The following is a 17,468-nucleotide window of genomic DNA, read 5'->3' as shown; positions in this document are numbered from 1 at the left end:
AAACACAGCAATTTGTATCGCGAAATAGCAATTCGTTTTTATTCTATCAGATGGTGATGTGCATGAATAAGTAAGAAATTAAAACACAATATATTTAAATTCTCTACAAAAGTGTCCTTCAATAGGGCTTTAATAACTGTTTTGTTTTCTGCCCTCTACGCCTTACTCAACTCCTCGTAGTCCAAGGTCAACTTATTAAAGAACTTAAAGAAGCTATCTCTATTGCAAAAAATAGGCGTGCGCTGTATACAACATTAAATCCCTTAAGGAAAACAGCCTGAATCAGCAGAACGGCGCAATTTTGACCAGGTCAAGAAAACCGCGATGCTTCGCTCCTCTTTAAAAGGTCTAGGCTGTCGCATATCGTTCGTCACTTCAGGAGAAAGATAGAGAAAAGAGAGAACCCAGCCCCTCTCTCTTATAATTAAAAGCATCACGCTTGAAGAATTCGCCAGTTTACTGCGCAGTTTGTTGTGCTTGGAAGGCGGGCGTGGGGAGAATTGGGCCCGGCATGTATTCCGATAATACAGAAGAGCGTTTGGACAATTGGCAGGAGTAGCTAAAAGTCGCGCGCGGTGTGCAGAAATCGGCGGCGGACGTGCCTCGAGTGGGGCGGAGGCGCGGCGTGTTGTTTACTACAGAGCACACACTCTCTTCACTCCAAGTGCCGGTGATCGGCTTCAGTGGAGGCCTGACCGGCAACATAGAAGCACGGCACCGTACTAAAGCATGTGTGTGGCTCCGCAACAGGCTGTGATCAACCACGCGCTCATCGGCGCCCTCGACTACCCGATGGCACCGCAGATCACCACTTTGGACAACCCTCGGTGAGGAAAATTACAGTAATTTACGGGTTGTCACTGCTGCTCTGGCGGTCGCGTGTTTCAATTCAAGGGCATCCTTTTGCTCAACGCAGGAAAGATGAGTGCAACCTCTTTTTCCATTCAGCAATTTTCCTCTTGAAACAAACCAAATGGGAGAACTGGCACTCATGTTTCAAGATATGAAAAGAGAGACGTTTGCTGCTGGGTCTTAATCAGGACTCACTGCGCCTCTTCAGATGCAGGTTCTTTAGAATCGTGTTTTAATGGGAATGAAATCTGACTTGCAATTAAAGTCGTTTCATTCAATTTCCTTGCATGTCCTATACAAGATGAACACTTATGAGCTCACGTTTAAAAATTATGATGAGATGGATTTGCAATTGTAACTTGTTTTTTATTCAAGTCAATTAATTCGTTTCCCAAACTGTTAATAACATCCTGCGGAGTTTTTTTTAATTTCGAACAAAGCTTTGCTCAAAAATATTTGTTCAATCAAATCCAAAAAACTTTTCAGGCTTAGACAAACACATGTATGCTTGTTTTTTTTGCTAAAATAATTTTAATAATAAAAAATAACCAGTTGGCGATAATATAAACTATTGCCAAATTAATATTTACTTCTATACAAAAAACATAAAAAATAGTTTACACTGCCATTGTAACGATTTAAATTAAAATGGTTATTTGCATTCAATAGCCGTTTTGCTCACCATTATTGTTTTCGCTCGCCCGCTGAGCATACCAATGCACTACACCTGCGTTCGACAGGCATGACAGTGTCTGCCAAAAAGAACCTTCAGGGTCGTTTCCAAGCTGACGGCTCCATTGTCCTTTTTATAAATTTGCTCGGTATGGGAACAAAAAGCAGCCGCAGCCAAGCATCCTATTGGGCTGGTCAGTTTCCCCATTACCGAGACATTGAATAACTTACCGAGTTATCATAATCAAGACCTGCAACTGACGTCATTCCCTCACTGGCAGGTGCACAGGCTTTGTGTGTTGAATCACAATGGTATGTGCATTGCTATTATTCGCGCGACACGGATGCATCGCATGGCGTGATCGCCCGCGTTTGGATCGAAATCAAACGCTCAAATTCAGACACGTAAACGCGACAATTCGTATCTGAAACCATAGAATGGACGTAACTGTCTTCAGCTTAAGTCGGCGTGGCTGCCAGAGAGGTACCTTATAAATAGGAACGCGCAATAACAAGCGTAATTGGCGAATCAAATGTGTGCAGTCCTTGAATTGATTACATATATATATATATATATATATATATATATATATATATATATATATATATATATATATATATATATATATATATTATGCTCGTACTTGATGAGCTTGAGTTCCACCAGGCGTGCTAATGGCTTCAGTTTCAATTAAAGCTAAAGTGGGAGAGAAATTGAAGCTTGACTGCTGATGCGACACGGAAATAGCTCCTTGAAATGCAGAGTTTATTGATAAACAAATTTATCTTATTGATAAACAAATGAATCGACTCACTCGGAAAGACAAAATTAGTAACTCTGGTGAATGATATAAAAAGCAAATTAAAAGAAGTTCATCTGTTCAAGTTTGGATTTTATCAAAACGCCGAGCGTGTTTTGTTGACCTGAAAACGGACGCCCATATCTCGCAAGCCAGCAGCATCGCCTCGAACCATATATGAACAGAGGTTCAAATTGGCCGATAATGAAAGTTTTAATGCACGTGCAGGTCATTTCGAGAAAACAGCAGACTGATGGTGATAGTGCGATGGCCGTTTAGCCTGGCAATCATTTAATCAGAGTCCTCGCCACCCCAGAGCGACTCCCGTCGGCTCGCCAACTATAATTGCGGCTTCAACAGAGGAAAAAAGCAATTGAAAGCAGTTCAGCGAAAACATCTCTGCCTACTATCAGCGAGTTGACAATTAAGCAAATGCATCAAACATGTCCGAGCGCGCATGATGCGTGAGCAGGGGATAATCGCTCGGGTTTTTGCCCTTGCTGCGCCCACTCGCAGTTGCCCAACAAAATTGCACTTCGCGCGGGCAAATAACCAACGGGTGTGATGTCACATCCAGTCGCGAGAAACCTGTTGTCCGGACTAGAGAGTGAGTACATACCTTACGCCGATATGTACTCTCAGTACACATTAGCTAGCAGGGCAGATCCGCGTGCCTGCAGCCTTCCCACATGACGTGTATTTTTAGAGCCGATTCATCGCGCCGCACCTACCAAACTAAGTGCATCGCAAAGACAAAAATTGTGCTTCTTGTTTCAGCACCATTGTCCTTTTGTGTTTCGAGGCCAGATTGGGGGAACAATTGGATTGTTTCTGCAATAACTATAACTGTGAATCGCACTTGTCCAAAAACTCCGTTACCCACCCCATTTAAATAACTATCAAATAAAGTTTAACTACGTCCTTTGCTTTTAGAACAGCGAGAAAATGCTAACAGAAAAAGCAGGATCTGCTAGCAGATTTGATTTGTATGTTAGTCAAAAGTAGAGGTCTGAGCCAGTCGCGCTGTGCCACGTCAGCCAGAAAATTTTGGGTGACGTGGGCAGCAGCTAGCCGCCGTAAATCTGGCTAAGCTGCGCCAGCCGCCGGTGAAAAAGGGCAAAAAACTAAAGGGAGAAAAAATTTCTTCCGTTGAGCACTATCAAACTTCACATTTAAAATATTATCACGCCAGCCGTCACCCGCCGGTGAAAATGGCCAGCCGCATTAAATCTCGCGGCTGAGACCTCTAGGCAAAAGGCATGAAAATTAATATTTAACTCCAGGTACTAATAATTTTAGAGTTACTTCATTTCACTTGCCATTAATTTAGCAAATCTCATTTCTAGTATGATCAATCATGAAAGTTGTCTTTTGAAATTGTCATTGTGCTCTCGTCCCCAGCCAAATCGACCTGGTTTCCGAGCCTTTCGGCTTTGCCAAAAATTCCGCGAACCCAGATAATTAAGCGCGATTACAGTAGAGTGACCGCGCACGGCTGTGATGTACCCGAACACGCTGTGTGTTACACTCTAGCTCAACGCTATTCGTGAGGAATAATCTATTTTGGGCGCAAAGCTCATCCGATTTGCATGTTGTGTGCGTTGAAAAGCATATCACCAGTCGGCCAAAATAGCCCGCGCGCCAACAAGATGATGAGGAAGACGAGAAGATGAGGCCGACGAATTATCCAAGAAGTGCAAATGCGTGGAAATTCCTACAACCGTCGGAATTTTGTAATCTTCACATTCTTTTACGCCTCGTGCGAAAATAGCTCCTGCGTTATTGCTTAGCTGCATTACTGAGGTCCTAAAACTCAATTCTGTCGTTAACTACCGCGAGTGTCTAATTTTTATTTCACCCGCGCCTTTTGTTTTGCGCTTCTTTTTTCGCCATCAACCTATGCTTGGGGCCATTTCGAACTGGTTTTCTCCGCCTTTGTTTACGCTGAGACTTAAATTTGTATGTGAAGTACAGAACCGGGTGCCTCGCTCTCTCTGCCAGCTTGCCTTTCGCTATAAGTGAACCGCTGAACGTGCGTCACTTGAACGATGTTGTGTGTTGACTTTGCCAGGTGCCGTTGCCATTAGTTGTTGGTTCATTGTGTCGCTTAAAAGCTCGCATTTAAGCACTAATTGGAACCGCAATGGTGCTAATTCAATTTGGCCTGCGACAGTACATTTTTTGCGTTATTATTATTTCCGTCTCGTTCACATATGTGCACGGTGTTATGAATACTCGTACAATATTTCACGCAAATAATGTTGGAGCAAATCCATTTTAACTGAATTTTTTGTTCTTAAAAAAGTTTTTCTGAGTAAAATTAAAAGTAGAGAAAAAGGGTGTTGTGAATTCACTGGTCTGTACTAACAAGAAGTAATTAATTAAGCAAAGACTAGACGCATTTTGATCTACTGGAAATGAAAATTTGGTTTTAACAAAAAATATTTGGGCAGCAGCACGTTATTGCACAACAATTATAGTTTCTATTTAAGTTTATACATACATAATTGAGTTAAATTTCTGCATGGACAAAAAATAATCGAATAAATGAGGCGCTAAAGTCTGACACATCAAACAGTTGGAAATTTCCAGAAACACATTAGCATGCCAAATTAATTTGCCACTAGCAAGCCGAAAAAATCGGAGTTTTTGGCAAACCCCACTTTTGGCACCTGTCGAGAATCTCAAAATAATCTCGCATGCCTGTTTCCATTTGACCGTTTCATTAAAACGTTCTTCATTCATAACCGAGTGCATAATTTCGCTAAACAAGCCGTGCAGTGCTGATAGACTTCAGTGCGCGCGCCGAGGCGAAAGGTCGTTCGCCACGTGCAAGACGAGTGGTCGACCAAACACAAACACAACAACGTATTAGCGTGTCTATCTCTTTCTCTGATCGCTTTGTTTTGACCGCCGGAAACTAAGCGTCTTTAGAGAGGGACCATTTTAGACCAACCATAGCTCTACCCAGGCTTAAAAACAATTGAAAACAGCTTTCCTTGGAAATGCCGTCATCATTCGCAAATAAAATTAAAATAGGCCATCAGTGCAGTGCCAATTCGTGATCCGCGAGTTTCCCATATTGTAGTAGAAAACGGTACATGACTATATAAAGACCTCAGGAAATTTGTGACAGAACATTTACAAAGCAGTGTCACAAAATCGCTTTAGCGTGTTTTAATGGAAAGGTTGAATGGAACAATTGTTTTTGCAGTACTCTAAAATATCCAATATTTATTTTTGTTATAGCAAAATTTTGCAAATTTAGTGGAACAGTCGATATGCATGTCCGTCGTAACTTATTTAGTGAGTATATTTTTAACGAGTTGAAAGACCTATAACGTGCTGAAAATGCGCTGCGGGTTGAAAGCTGAGCCGCACTAAAAAAAATCCAGCTTGACACATGTGCGTGACCCCGTTGGGGTTTCATATAAGTGGCGATACAATGTACGAGTGTTTATTCCCGCGTATTCTGGTCTTGGTTCGTGCATTTTTTTCCACCCGCCGGATGGCCTTGCCCCACATTTCGCCGACTTCTGTGAAAACTTTTGGCAATTGTTACGGGATGAAACTCACAACATCTCCCCGCTGCATTCTATCTTGTGCCTATTCGAGCGGCGGATTCGTCCGGCGGCGCTTTGGATTTATTAATATTGGCCAAGGTCGCGTGTGTCACACTCACTGGCGATAAATGCGTGCGTTCGTTCGCCGCTTCCCTGCAATAATTGTCTTTTTAAAGTGCACTCCTCGCGTGCGTGCCCTTGATATGCAGATGCACTCTGCAGTTTTTTTGCTGTTTCGCTACCAGGAAGTTTCCGCCCAGATCAGCTGGCAAGGTTGTCACCCTTAGGTTGAGCGAGACCTTCTTCCTTTTGCGATCATTCGCTTGTCATCGCTCTGGAATCCGAACTCGTTAGTGCGCTGGAGCATCAAACGCATTAATTAAGATTGATTGCGTGTGCCTCTCCTATTGTTCCATTCGACGGGTATTGATTTTTGCACTAATGGGCAACACGACCTAACGCATTGTTCTGGCACTTTGAGAATGTTTATTTTTCAACGTATCTCCATATTATCGATTGTGGTGAGAGTGATAACTACAAAAAAATGCTTTTATTAATTTATTTATTTATTGTATTATTTTACAGCACCTTAAATTCTTATCTCAAATATTGGGCGTTTGCTAAATCGAACGAATAAATTAATCAAAAGCGCGTTGTCATCGTGCGACAACACCAGACAGTTCCATATTGCTGAGACACGCATTATCAGATATGCGACACAACAAACAAATTACTCGACAAGTGATACCAGGAAATGCACACACGCACCTGTCTGCAAGTCAAAGTGCACTTTCCGCGTTTTTCGCACACAGACTCTTATCCGCTGATAACAGCATCAGACGAGAAACGCATTCTGCTTGTTGGCGACCGCGTGTTGACTGCTTTCTCGTGTTTGATTGCAGCATGCATGGCGAACCGCCGCTGGAAGTGTCCCTCGAGATGCCGGCCGAGCTCAGCGTCGCTCACCACAGGAAACGCAAGGAGCGGCACGAGAGCACTGGCTCCTCACAGATTCCGCAGGAGCGAAAAGTCATCAGGTCAGTTACCAACAACCTATGCCATTTATTTATAAATAAATTGTTGCTCCATCCTACGCAGACATCAAAGTTTGTCGGGTTGCATTGCAGCTATTTATTCTTTCGACACCCACGTCTCGAGGCAATTGAATTATCTGCGTTCACACTTGTTCGTAATTATCTGGTGTATTAAGTTGAGAAATAAAATATCGCGTGCGACAGGCTGCGTTGTTATAAATGCACTCGGGTTGCGAAACGCGTACAGTTTGAGCTAATTGAACACAGGAAGAGGCAGTTAAGTGGTTTTATTGTGCTCGAACATTGCTGGGAAAACTAATTATAATTATGAAAAATTTCCACTTGTTAAGTGACTATCGGAAGAATGAAATGTCTTACTCTTTTTATCAACATAGAAAATACCTCAAATTTTATCATGTTGACTTGAACTTGTAATGGAGATCGATGAAAATAGAAACAGTTATTGGAAAAGGTCTGAAAAATGGTTTTTATCTCTTGATGATGACAACGGCCAAGTCTTGTGGCTAAAGGATACAGCATTTATTCTGTCACTAACTTCGATTGGTTTTGCCTGCATGTTTCAGATCTAATTCACAAGAACGCCCTACTGAAGATGTAAATGAAAAGGACAAGATAGCTTCACAAAAATCGTCAGTAATGATCGAAGATATGGAAGAGATTGGAAATACTAACAAAAATGTAAGTATTTTAATCATTATGGCGTGTAGCTGAATGTTGCGGTTTTATTATTTTTCAAGGTTTTTTTTTATCGCTGCTACAAAGTAACTATCATTTCCTTGTCATTGCATAAGTCAATGTAACATATCGTACCATCTCTCCCTTTGCTTCTCGCCTCCCTCTTTAGCAAAGTCTTCATTTCTAATTGCGCCGCAACTTTGATTTCAGTTGATGCCACTGCACGAACACAATTCGCCAAGCACGGCTCCAATGGAAGAAGAAGACAATGAACACGAGAGGCGCCGCAGCTCAGAGAGATTCGCCAGTTATCCCAGATCGTCGACTCCTCGTGGAGGAAACCGAAGGCACCACCAGCCGCGGAAGACCCGGCGGGGCAATTCTTATGACAGCAAGGAAAATGAAAGGGTGCATCACCACCACCATCATCACCACCACCATTTGCAGCCACGGGAGGATGAATCGGTTCCAAACACAAGCCACTCTTTCTTGCAACTACACCCACAGGTGAGAAACACCTAAATTGGAGGCGTCTTCAATTTGTATTAATGTGTGCTATGATTTTGATTCAGGATGAATGTGAAAGCCGGGAGAGATCTCCTTCCCCAGCAACGCCGAAAGCAGCTCCCCCTGCACTTGATTTGAGCACCTTGCACCAACAGATTGGATACACTGAGCCAGTACCGTCGCAGCCACCGCATCACAGAGTTCCTGTTAGTTACACTTGCAACCATCGCGAGACCCTTTCTCAATCTCATTATATATTTGCAGGAGGATACTCAGGTGCTGTTGTCTCCCAGGAACTCGGTAATATTGACCAGGCGAATGGATCCGAATGTGGCGCCCAGTCCTCCTGTGGAACACTCTGAACCTCTGAGGAGGAGGGATGAGGAGAGCTATGAGACAAAGACTAAGCAGATCAACAAACAGATTGCAAATCTGAAGAAGAAAATCAAGATCTACGAGGAGCAATTTGAGACCGAAAATGGCTACCGGCCCTCACACGCTGACAAGCTGAACAATAAAGATCTGAAAAAGATGTTCTCAGAACTGACCAAGCTCAGGAAAGAGCTAAAACGTAAGACATAGCTAGGGTTATGATTTAGAACATTGTCTCATTAAAATATTTTCATTTGAGTAGAAGTCAAAGAGGATGCTGCAAACAAGACTGTCCAGCAGAGCAACGACAAGAAGCTACCCACCATTGTCATCCCTACCCTTGGTGATACCCTGAAAGAAGTTCAAAACGTGAGTAACTGATAATGCGAGGGAAACGTTGAATTGATTGTTGGCTCTCTGATATTTGCAGAGATTGGAAGAAAAGCGCACAGAATCTGGTAGACCGGTAGATCTGGAATCACTTTCAAGGGAGCAGCTTCTGTCTGAGAAAGTTGCACTCCAGAAGGCCCTTCTCCACCTCGAAAGTCTGCATGGCCGGCCTTCCACCAAGGGAGATCGTGATCTTGTTCGCCCCCTCTATGACAGATACCGCAGCCTGAAGAGACTGGTCATTCGCAGTGGAGGCGTAAGTTTATTTACAAAATAATAATAAAATTTGCAAAAGCCAAAAATGAAAAAATATTAAGTTAAGAACAATTAAAAATAATTAAGCTTATTTCTCATATTTGGCCACGGAAACAATGCAGTTCCCTACTAAACGTTCATTTTTGCTCTTTTGCAGTCTAAACTTCGCGACAGCATGTCGGAGCTTGCGACCATTCTTGAGCATGAGACCATGGACTTCACCTCTCCGCCAGAAACTGGCCAGAACATGCTGCCTTCGTCTGACTTTGATGCAGTTGAAAACGAAGGTCAAGATGAAGAGGAGGAACAGTGTGAAAATCTGCACTCACTGTCATTGTAAGTTTTTTTTTTCAAACTCTAGAAACAATTTCACAGTAAACGTAAATGCAAATTTTCAAATTCAATTTTCCTACCTTTTGGTTTGGTCTGTAATTAAAAAATAATACAACGTTTCTCGTGGTGTCATATGTAGGACTGAGCTAATCGCCCGTCAAGCTGAGGCGAAGGAGCTGAAGCACAAGCTGCGCCGCGAACTGCGCGACTTTGAGGACGAGTTCCAGAGGGCCACTGGCAGGCGGCTGCAGAAAGAAGACCGAGAGCCGAAGCAGAAGGAGTACGCCGTGTACAAGCAGGCAAAGGCGAGACTGCGCCTGCTGGAAGCGCTTCTCAACAAGCGGGGAGGTAGCCAGTTCACCAGGAGCTGCTGAAGGGCGCGCGAGCACTTTCTACTCAAGACAGAAGACTGCTGTGAGTCTCATTTAGCGCCTCTTTTGGGGCAAGCTGTTACTCAGTATTCGTTTTGTACTTGACAAGCAACATTCTCGGGAGCTGCTCGGGAATTGCCGCTTTTTGTCAAAGGATAAGACGCGCCACTCGCTTTAAAAATAACATGTCAGCGAACAGCTTTTTGGGGAGAGTTGAGTGCAGAGGGAGGCGTTGGGAACAAAAATGTTTTTATTGCACACGAGTGTTCTCTCGCACTGGTTTGGCAAGAGAGCGAAATCTCTTGACGATTATATACATAAGACCTAAGGCAATGGTTCAAACGATAATCAGCTGTTGATGTACTACATTGTTACACGTAAGACTTCAGGCACTGAGTGGAAATTGACCGAGTAAAATTACAGACTTAATTAGTGTATAGTTCTCAGAGTATGACTCCATTTTAGTTGCTATTTATTCTCCTTGAATAAAAAGGAATTTTCATTTACACCGCATATATAGGATAAAATGGTGAGATTTGTGCCCCTCGTATAATTTAACTACACACAATATTTACTGTTTTAATTAAACTATAAGTTTTGGTGTTATAGAAATAACGAGTCACGTGAACCAAATTCTGCCAAGACACATATATATTATGTTAAAATCATAATCCAACGCCTCTATTGGTGAAAATGGTCAGCTATAATTTATTCCGGACAAAGCGCTGATAGAACAGAAAATATACTTCCTTACGGGGTTTGCTAAATCATCTGAACATGACTTCAAGCACGCCTCAGTCTTTGTTAGAGGAAATAGTCCCCTAAGAGCTTCTAAACTAACTCACTGTGTCGGGTGAGGATATTTTTTAACCCTGTTTGTTCAGCCAAGTGTATCAGCGCTTTGCCGTGTGAAGGAAGTGGCCTGGACTCTCAAAGTAGAATTTTTATTCTGGTCGTTTGCAAATGAATTAACAAATTCATTATGTGAGTCGTGTAATGCTTATTCGCTTGAGTTTACCTCAACGTGGCTGGAGTCCGTGCGACTTTCTTCAGATGTACTGTGTACACATAATCAGATAATGTGGTCATTCCAAGTGATCATTTGCGCCTACATAGCTTTAAAAAGAATTGCTACAACTGGCCATTTATTATCCTATTTTTGTACTTGCTTCTGTCGTACGCGCGAATTTTGCAAGGATCCACTCTTTCATACATACGTATTATAGCTTTTATTCAGTCAATTCATGCACTCTTTGAGTTCATTGCGAAAACTGCGCTGAAAAGAAGCGCACTCGGTATGTCGCATATTTAATTACAGCTGCTGTAATTTTGAATAGCTTGCATCGCTATTTAAGTAAGGTATAAAGCACTCTGTAGTTCACTGGGCAAAACCTCATCGTAGGTTTTGTATCCCCTCATCATGTGTGTTAGGTGGTAAATCACAGTAAAAGAAACATTGATTAGATGAGTATCTAATAGAGACTAAATAAGAGCCTATAATAGGTTGAAAAGTGTAGATTGCAATATTATGATTATCAAATAATTCTATATGGTATATCCTTGTGTTTTTCTGACGAATACTATATATGAAACGTATTAAGCTATCGATCAGTAGCAGAAAGATAAGATTTTGTACGGAGGAAAGGAGAAGAGTGGCTTCAGACAAGACGACAAGAGGTTAAAATCTATTTAAGAATGGTTGCCAAATTTTCAAGCTTTCCTCCCTAATTCTGATTGATTCTCCTCCGACTTTTGTAACGCAAATATAAGGTTTATTTAGAGTTTAGAGGAGAGGTTTGTAATTTAGACTCTGGTATACCTTAAGGTGGAAACCCATAAGTGAGAGAACACTTTGATTGCTCATTTCTTTTTCACGAGATTGGAATCTTGTACATTGGACACATGTTGTAAAATAAATTTAAGCAAAGAGCCAAAACTCGCAGGCGTGAGGCTAAAGAATGTATTTTGTGCCGGAAATATTATTGGACCGAGCGTTCCACAACTGATGTTGAGCGTCTCCAGATTTTATGTTTCTTTGGGAAGCTGCTGGGTTTCGAAGTGAATGTTTAATTGCATAATGATGTACCTGATGACGGGAAATTCAAACCAAGGGATTTGAGTATTTTTATTAGGGTTATTCTATGATTGTTATTATTGGTGTAATATTTCAGAGAATTTTATCAGAGAAATGAAACCTGAGAATTGGTCGTAACCCTTCATTAAATATGAAAGTATATAATATTTTAGTACGCTACGTACCACGTCGAGACGCTTTTAAGCTCGGATCTGAAGTTTCCATTTTGATTTGTGAAAATTTGTTACGATTTGGCCTGATTTTGCATAGTGGCATTTTGTAAATTAAACAAATACACACCTTTATCATGCAAGTGAATTATATATATATATATGGACTTGAATATTGCTGAAAAAGTATCACAGTGAAATGTAACATCATCAATAAAAACACCTATCCGTGTTTCCTGTGTATTCCTTAAACGTGTAAATCACTCACATATATATGTGTGAAATATTTTCGAAAAAATAAAAAAAATCACGATTGCCATTAGACAAAATATTTTGTTTCATTTCTAGTGATCTAATCAATGTAAGTTAACATGAGTAAAAAGGGACGCATTTAATCTAGCACTACTTGTAACCCAAATTTTATTGGTTATACGAAAATAAATGGTGGCTAGAGATCAGTTTTAATAAGTCACGCACAAGCAATTATTTTTGGTATGGGAATCAAGTTGAATTCAAAGTATAAGCGTTCAATCTGCGTTTTGGATGCCTGTATTTTATTCTAATTTTAAAACAACCTCTAGATTTATAGAAATATACTTCTTTATTTTTTGTTAAATGGAATGCCCTGCAAAAAGGAAGAATATTCATAATTATTTGAAATTTAAACAAATTCATAAGGTTAATTTCCGATTCCCGAGCTACATAGTGTCAAATAAAAAAATTTATTCCCGCCAAATTATTATCTCTTACTCTACACCCGTTCGTTTATCGTTTTAAGTATAGATGGCGCGGAATACTTCCTAAAGCTTGAGAGCAGTTGCGTCAGTGCTGTCAACATGACAGAACTCTACCTCGCCCGCTAAAGAAAGTACAGAAACACACATGATCCGCATAACGAACTTGAGCCGCTTGTTGTGATCACTTATAACGCAGGTAATTTGCCACCCTAATTTTTCATTTAAAATAATTTTTCGTGAGAAGAAACAATTTCAACTTGTAATAATTAAAATTCAACTAAATTATCTTCCACAAAATACATATCATACACGTAAAATACATATTTATGCATAGATGTTATAACGCCCTAAAAACTTCCCGGCAAAAGTAATTGTAAGAAGAGTAGCAAAATTTAATATTCAAAATAAATTTATTGTACATATATTTACAATTAAATTTTTCAGATTGTATGATGCCGTCTGTAATGCGAGAGCGGACAGTGGCCAGGTTTTGCGGCCTTGGCCGGTTAACCAGTCATAAAACTAGAGTGCCCAGACCTGACGATGACACTCGCTCTTCTTCAGCTTTGCCTGGTTCTGATAGGGTAACCTACATCAGGGAAGACTCGATTTTCTTCAATCACCAGGCTGCCAGGACGCTGCTCAACAATTCTTACGTCGTGTTTAGTATTCTGCAAAAGCACAAGCTGGCGAAAAATCGAAATGCAGACACGAATTTTGACCCTGGCTACGAAATATTTGACGTAGACCCTGCGGACCTGTCTTTGGTTCACGTTAGCAGGGCTTACAGGTTTGTTTCAGTTGTGTTTTGTCTCTAAAATATAAAATGTTGTACTTTTCAGGCGGTTTCTAAGAGACTGCACAGCAGAGCTGCTGAAAAACAAGGACACAAACAAAATGGAAACATTATACTTGAGCTCAATTTTCTTCAGTTTGGAGTTGATTTTCCACTTGGCTGAAATCCTCAACTTAGACCACAGTCAAAGTATTTATTAACATCCATGTAATAGATAAAGGTCTAAGACATGTTCCTTCTGCAGACTCTCACATGGTGCCAAAGTTGCAAGAATGGATCCAGTACTACTTCAACGAAAGCAGCGACTTGGCCGACTCCGTGATCAAAAGCAGGGACGACAAAAGTCCAGTCGAGTGCAATCCGGACTTCTGGCCAGCTGTGACCGGCCTGATCATGACTGCGCAGTGCAAGGAGGCGAGGCGGCTGCTGGGTCTGCACTCGAAGAAAGAAACGCCGGCCATCCGCACGCTGCGCCAACTGCTTCACTCGAAACCTGAGCTGCAGTCGTCGGGAGGCGCGTCAGTGGCGATAAATTTTTCTGTCCAGTGGGAAGCGTGGCTCAAAGAAGTGAGGAACCAGCTGATCAGCGGCGTCTTCAGCACCAACCAGCACTGTCTTGAGCTCGCAGAGCTGCTCGCGGGCGATAACAAAGCCGAGAAGCTGGTTTACGAGAACAGCGAGACGTGGTACAAGTTTCTTGTCACCTACGTCAGCTACTGGAAGCCAACAGTGGAATCCTTTCGCCTTGGGGAAATTGCCCGCAAGAGCATGGAGCGCTTCGGGATGGACTCGCAAATGAAGGCCGTGGATAAAATTCTGCTGGCTCTCTTCGAATCGGACTTGTACCAGGTTTGTGATTTTTTTTAACTTCTGCTCAGCACTTCCCGTGGGCTATGAGCTCACCAGGTCCCTGTAACACTGCAGAGTGGATAGCTTAGCATGGGGCCCGAGTGGTCGCAGAAGAGCTTGGGCCCTTGTGGTCATCTTTATGCCTTCTCGCATCGAGGTCTTAGATTGAAACGCCAGACATTTGTCCATAAAGCCGCTGGAAAGGTGCGAAAACCAGCAAGTGGCGAGTAGGCGCCGGGTGCCTCCCAGCCCGTAGAGCTATTTTATTGACAATTTTTGCATGTGAATTGGAAAACGCCAAATCCTAAAATTATTTTACATTGGGCTGAATTTCTGTTTGATATTATAGCAGAAAATATTAAAATTATGGAACATTATTGTGAAAAAAGTTATAAAATTTCTTTTGTAACGTCATTATTAATCGGTCTAGGCATTTTCCATGAATTCCTGCGCGAACAGGTAAAATTGAAAAATTAACTAGCTTAAACTTAACTAGATGGAACCCCAGAGGATCTTTAGATTTTAATTAAATTTGGTGGTGTTGCCCACGTAGACTTTTATCAAACCTGAAAATTTCAGTTTGAAATTAGAGAAATTGCCAATTTTACAGGAGTTTCAAGTTGAAACTCTATGGAAATATCATTTTAGTCGGGCGACAGTATCTTAATTTGTTTCTGTAGTGGTAAATCAATGAATGTATTTGTTTTTGACATAATTGCAAATGTCGGACAGCAATAGATGATATAACAACGTTGTATCGAAGATGAATGCAAATAAATACAATTCCAATTCCAGAAAATGATGCCCAATATATTCTACTAATTATGCTTAACAACTTTCCCATGGTGACCCTTTTCGAAGGTCTCCAAATTTTGAGTGAAATATTTAAACATATTGGAGGGAACTAATTTTTTTAAATTTGAGATATCCTAAATGTGCCTCACTTAATGTAAATTGATATGTTTATAAACAATTGTGACAGTAGTCTTTTGGAGATATTTGCTAGTTATCGCCTGTTCTCGCTATTTGTTATATTTAATTATTTTTATTTAAATCATAGAACTTAGAAATGAAGTATTATAAAATCAAGTCAATTTCAGGTAATTGAAAGCCTCCAGGAATTTGCCGAGTCTGGCTGGGCCTCCTTGCACATGACCGACCTGCTCTACCATGCTGGTCTCCTCTCAAATGTTGTGGGCCAAGATAACAAGTAATTCGCAATTATGTGCCCATACATCAGGTGTTCTAATCCATTTACATCTAGAATTGCAGAAAATTTGCGAACTGACCTGATCATCCAGTTTGGCACTCTTCTAGCTGCAAATGATTGCGTTTGGAGAACTGGCCTCTCCTACCTGGACTTTGCTGGAAGCCAGGGTGTCGGACACATCGACCTTATCCTCCAATCCAGAGGGCAAAAATCGGCAAAGGACGCAGAAATCTTGCTCTATGAAGCAGGCAAGAGAAATTTGGTGAAAGCAGGTGAATTGCCACTACTTATCTTTTTTATGCCCTGGAAACTGACTTTGTAATATCTTTCAGAGCGGACGATTTGTTCAGTGGTTAGCAGGCAGTACTTGATGGAGAAGAGGTTGGGCAGTGCCCTCATGTGGGCAATCAAAGGCGACAACCACAGTTTGGCCTCCAGCGTGGCTGAACTTGTTCTTCGAGAGATGGCGGTGAATGATGAATACTCTATATCAGACGTGCTCCCCGATTTGGGCACCAGCATCATCTCTAGCGGACACCTTGTCTTCCTAGGTGAGCCGTTCATTCAATTACTTTTAGCCGAGCTGATTTTGAACTTGTAGTGAAATACAACGAGTATTTGACAAAGTATCATGACGGTAATAAAAAAGAAGCAGTCACCATTCTCATTGATCTGATTACATCTGGATTGGCCCCGCCATAGTGAGTGATTTTCCCTTTCCCTGGCTTCATGTGTAAATCATTATTCAATTTATTAGCTTCATCCCGGTTCTTCTGAAGAAGTCTGCTCAAGCCGCAAAAGAGGCTGTCAAGGTGTTCAATTCTACAGATTTGTCCAATATACTCGGAGTCCTTGAGGAATTAGTCGTAACCGCTCATATAAATGGAACCAAGGATGCAAAAAGCGCTGTTGCAAGTCTCGAGAGCTCCGAAAGGGAAATTCGTGAGGTGCTGGCCCAAAGCATCTGTCAGGCCGAAATTGCCGAGTTGGCAAAGGTGTAAACTTATCTATGCATTTTTTTCATTAAGAATAAAGACATTTATTTTGAATGATTTTGTTTTTTATTCCTCAATCAATAGAATTACCTGGATAGTTTCATAACACTTCTCCAATTTGACGAACAACCATCAATTGGTAGCACCTTTGTCTTTTACAAAATTACAAATTTACCTTTGTTGTTAATCATAACCTAAGTCAAATAATTATATTGATGGTAGGTTTTCAGGTTTAAATTTAATTTAAGGTGAAAGAAAGTAACGTAAATATCGGAAAACTGATAAAAAAAGACCGGTTTTGTAAAAGCAACATCTAAATTGAGGCAAGTGGCCCTTCAGTGGGCTGGGTCCCTGTGCGGCCTGGTGCGCCCATGTTATCCGTTCGCGGTGTTATTGGGACCCGGGTTTCAGCATTCGTGCTAGTGCAGTGCGCGCCCTTCCCGGTCCTCGGACAGGGATAAAAAGAGCAAAAAAAAATGCTGAAGGAAACCATATAATTCAGTTCAGGGGTTTTTTTAAAAAAAAACTCCCCTCTATGAAATGTGCTGTGTGACCAAACATTGCGTCATAGAAAGCCCAACATTATGGCGTAATTATGTAGGCAACGTGCACGGCATGTTTGCACAGCAGGTTGCGTAAGGAAACTTCACAGGCACCTTTCTCGTCGCGTTTCCCTTAAATAAGGAGTTAAGCGTGTTGCCATCACAAAGCAAACACGGACAGGTGCGATTGTCCCCTAAGGAAAATTAGGGCGTGAAGGGCACGTCAGTCTTAAGTCTCAACTGGCTCGTG

General features: G+C 41.4%; 2 protein-coding genes across 4 annotated transcripts in view; both read left to right on the top strand.

Annotated features, from left to right (window-relative positions):
• LOC135940853 (protein FAM13A) overlaps positions 1-12,418 on the top strand; it is a 30,462-nt gene extending 18,044 nt beyond the window's left edge. For all 3 annotated transcript variants that reach the window (XM_065485940.1, XM_065485941.1, XM_065485942.1), the window contains exons 6-14: positions 6,790-6,924; positions 7,506-7,620; positions 7,828-8,124; positions 8,190-8,330; positions 8,389-8,695; positions 8,759-8,865; positions 8,927-9,142; positions 9,299-9,477; positions 9,614-12,418. In XM_065485940.1, the coding sequence (XP_065342012.1) occupies positions 6,790-6,924; positions 7,506-7,620; positions 7,828-8,124; positions 8,190-8,330; positions 8,389-8,695; positions 8,759-8,865; positions 8,927-9,142; positions 9,299-9,477; positions 9,614-9,848 (1,732 nt within the window). In that variant the 3' untranslated portion in view covers positions 9,849-12,418. The remainder of the gene's footprint in view (positions 1-6,789; positions 6,925-7,505; positions 7,621-7,827; positions 8,125-8,189; positions 8,331-8,388; positions 8,696-8,758; positions 8,866-8,926; positions 9,143-9,298; positions 9,478-9,613) is intronic.
• A 481-nt stretch (positions 12,419-12,899) lies between these two features.
• On the top strand, positions 12,900-16,730 carry Nup75 (nuclear pore complex protein Nup75). Its single transcript, XM_065485944.1, has 9 exons — positions 12,900-13,022; positions 13,271-13,616; positions 13,669-13,811; positions 13,867-14,471; positions 15,572-15,681; positions 15,736-15,953; positions 16,014-16,232; positions 16,283-16,382; positions 16,439-16,730. Exons 2-9 carry the CDS (start codon positions 13,276-13,278, stop codon positions 16,680-16,682), a joined length of 1,980 nt encoding a protein of 659 aa, XP_065342016.1. The 5' UTR covers positions 12,900-13,022; positions 13,271-13,275; the 3' UTR covers positions 16,683-16,730.
• Positions 16,731-17,468: the final 738 nt, after the last annotated feature.

This window comes from Cloeon dipterum, chromosome 3, assembly GCF_949628265.1.
Source record: "Cloeon dipterum chromosome 3, ieCloDipt1.1, whole genome shotgun sequence".
NCBI classification, from domain to species: domain Eukaryota; kingdom Metazoa; phylum Arthropoda; class Insecta; order Ephemeroptera; family Baetidae; genus Cloeon; species Cloeon dipterum.
Note: the sequence above shows the minus strand (reverse complement) of the source record. Positions and strands in the feature narration are given on the sequence as shown.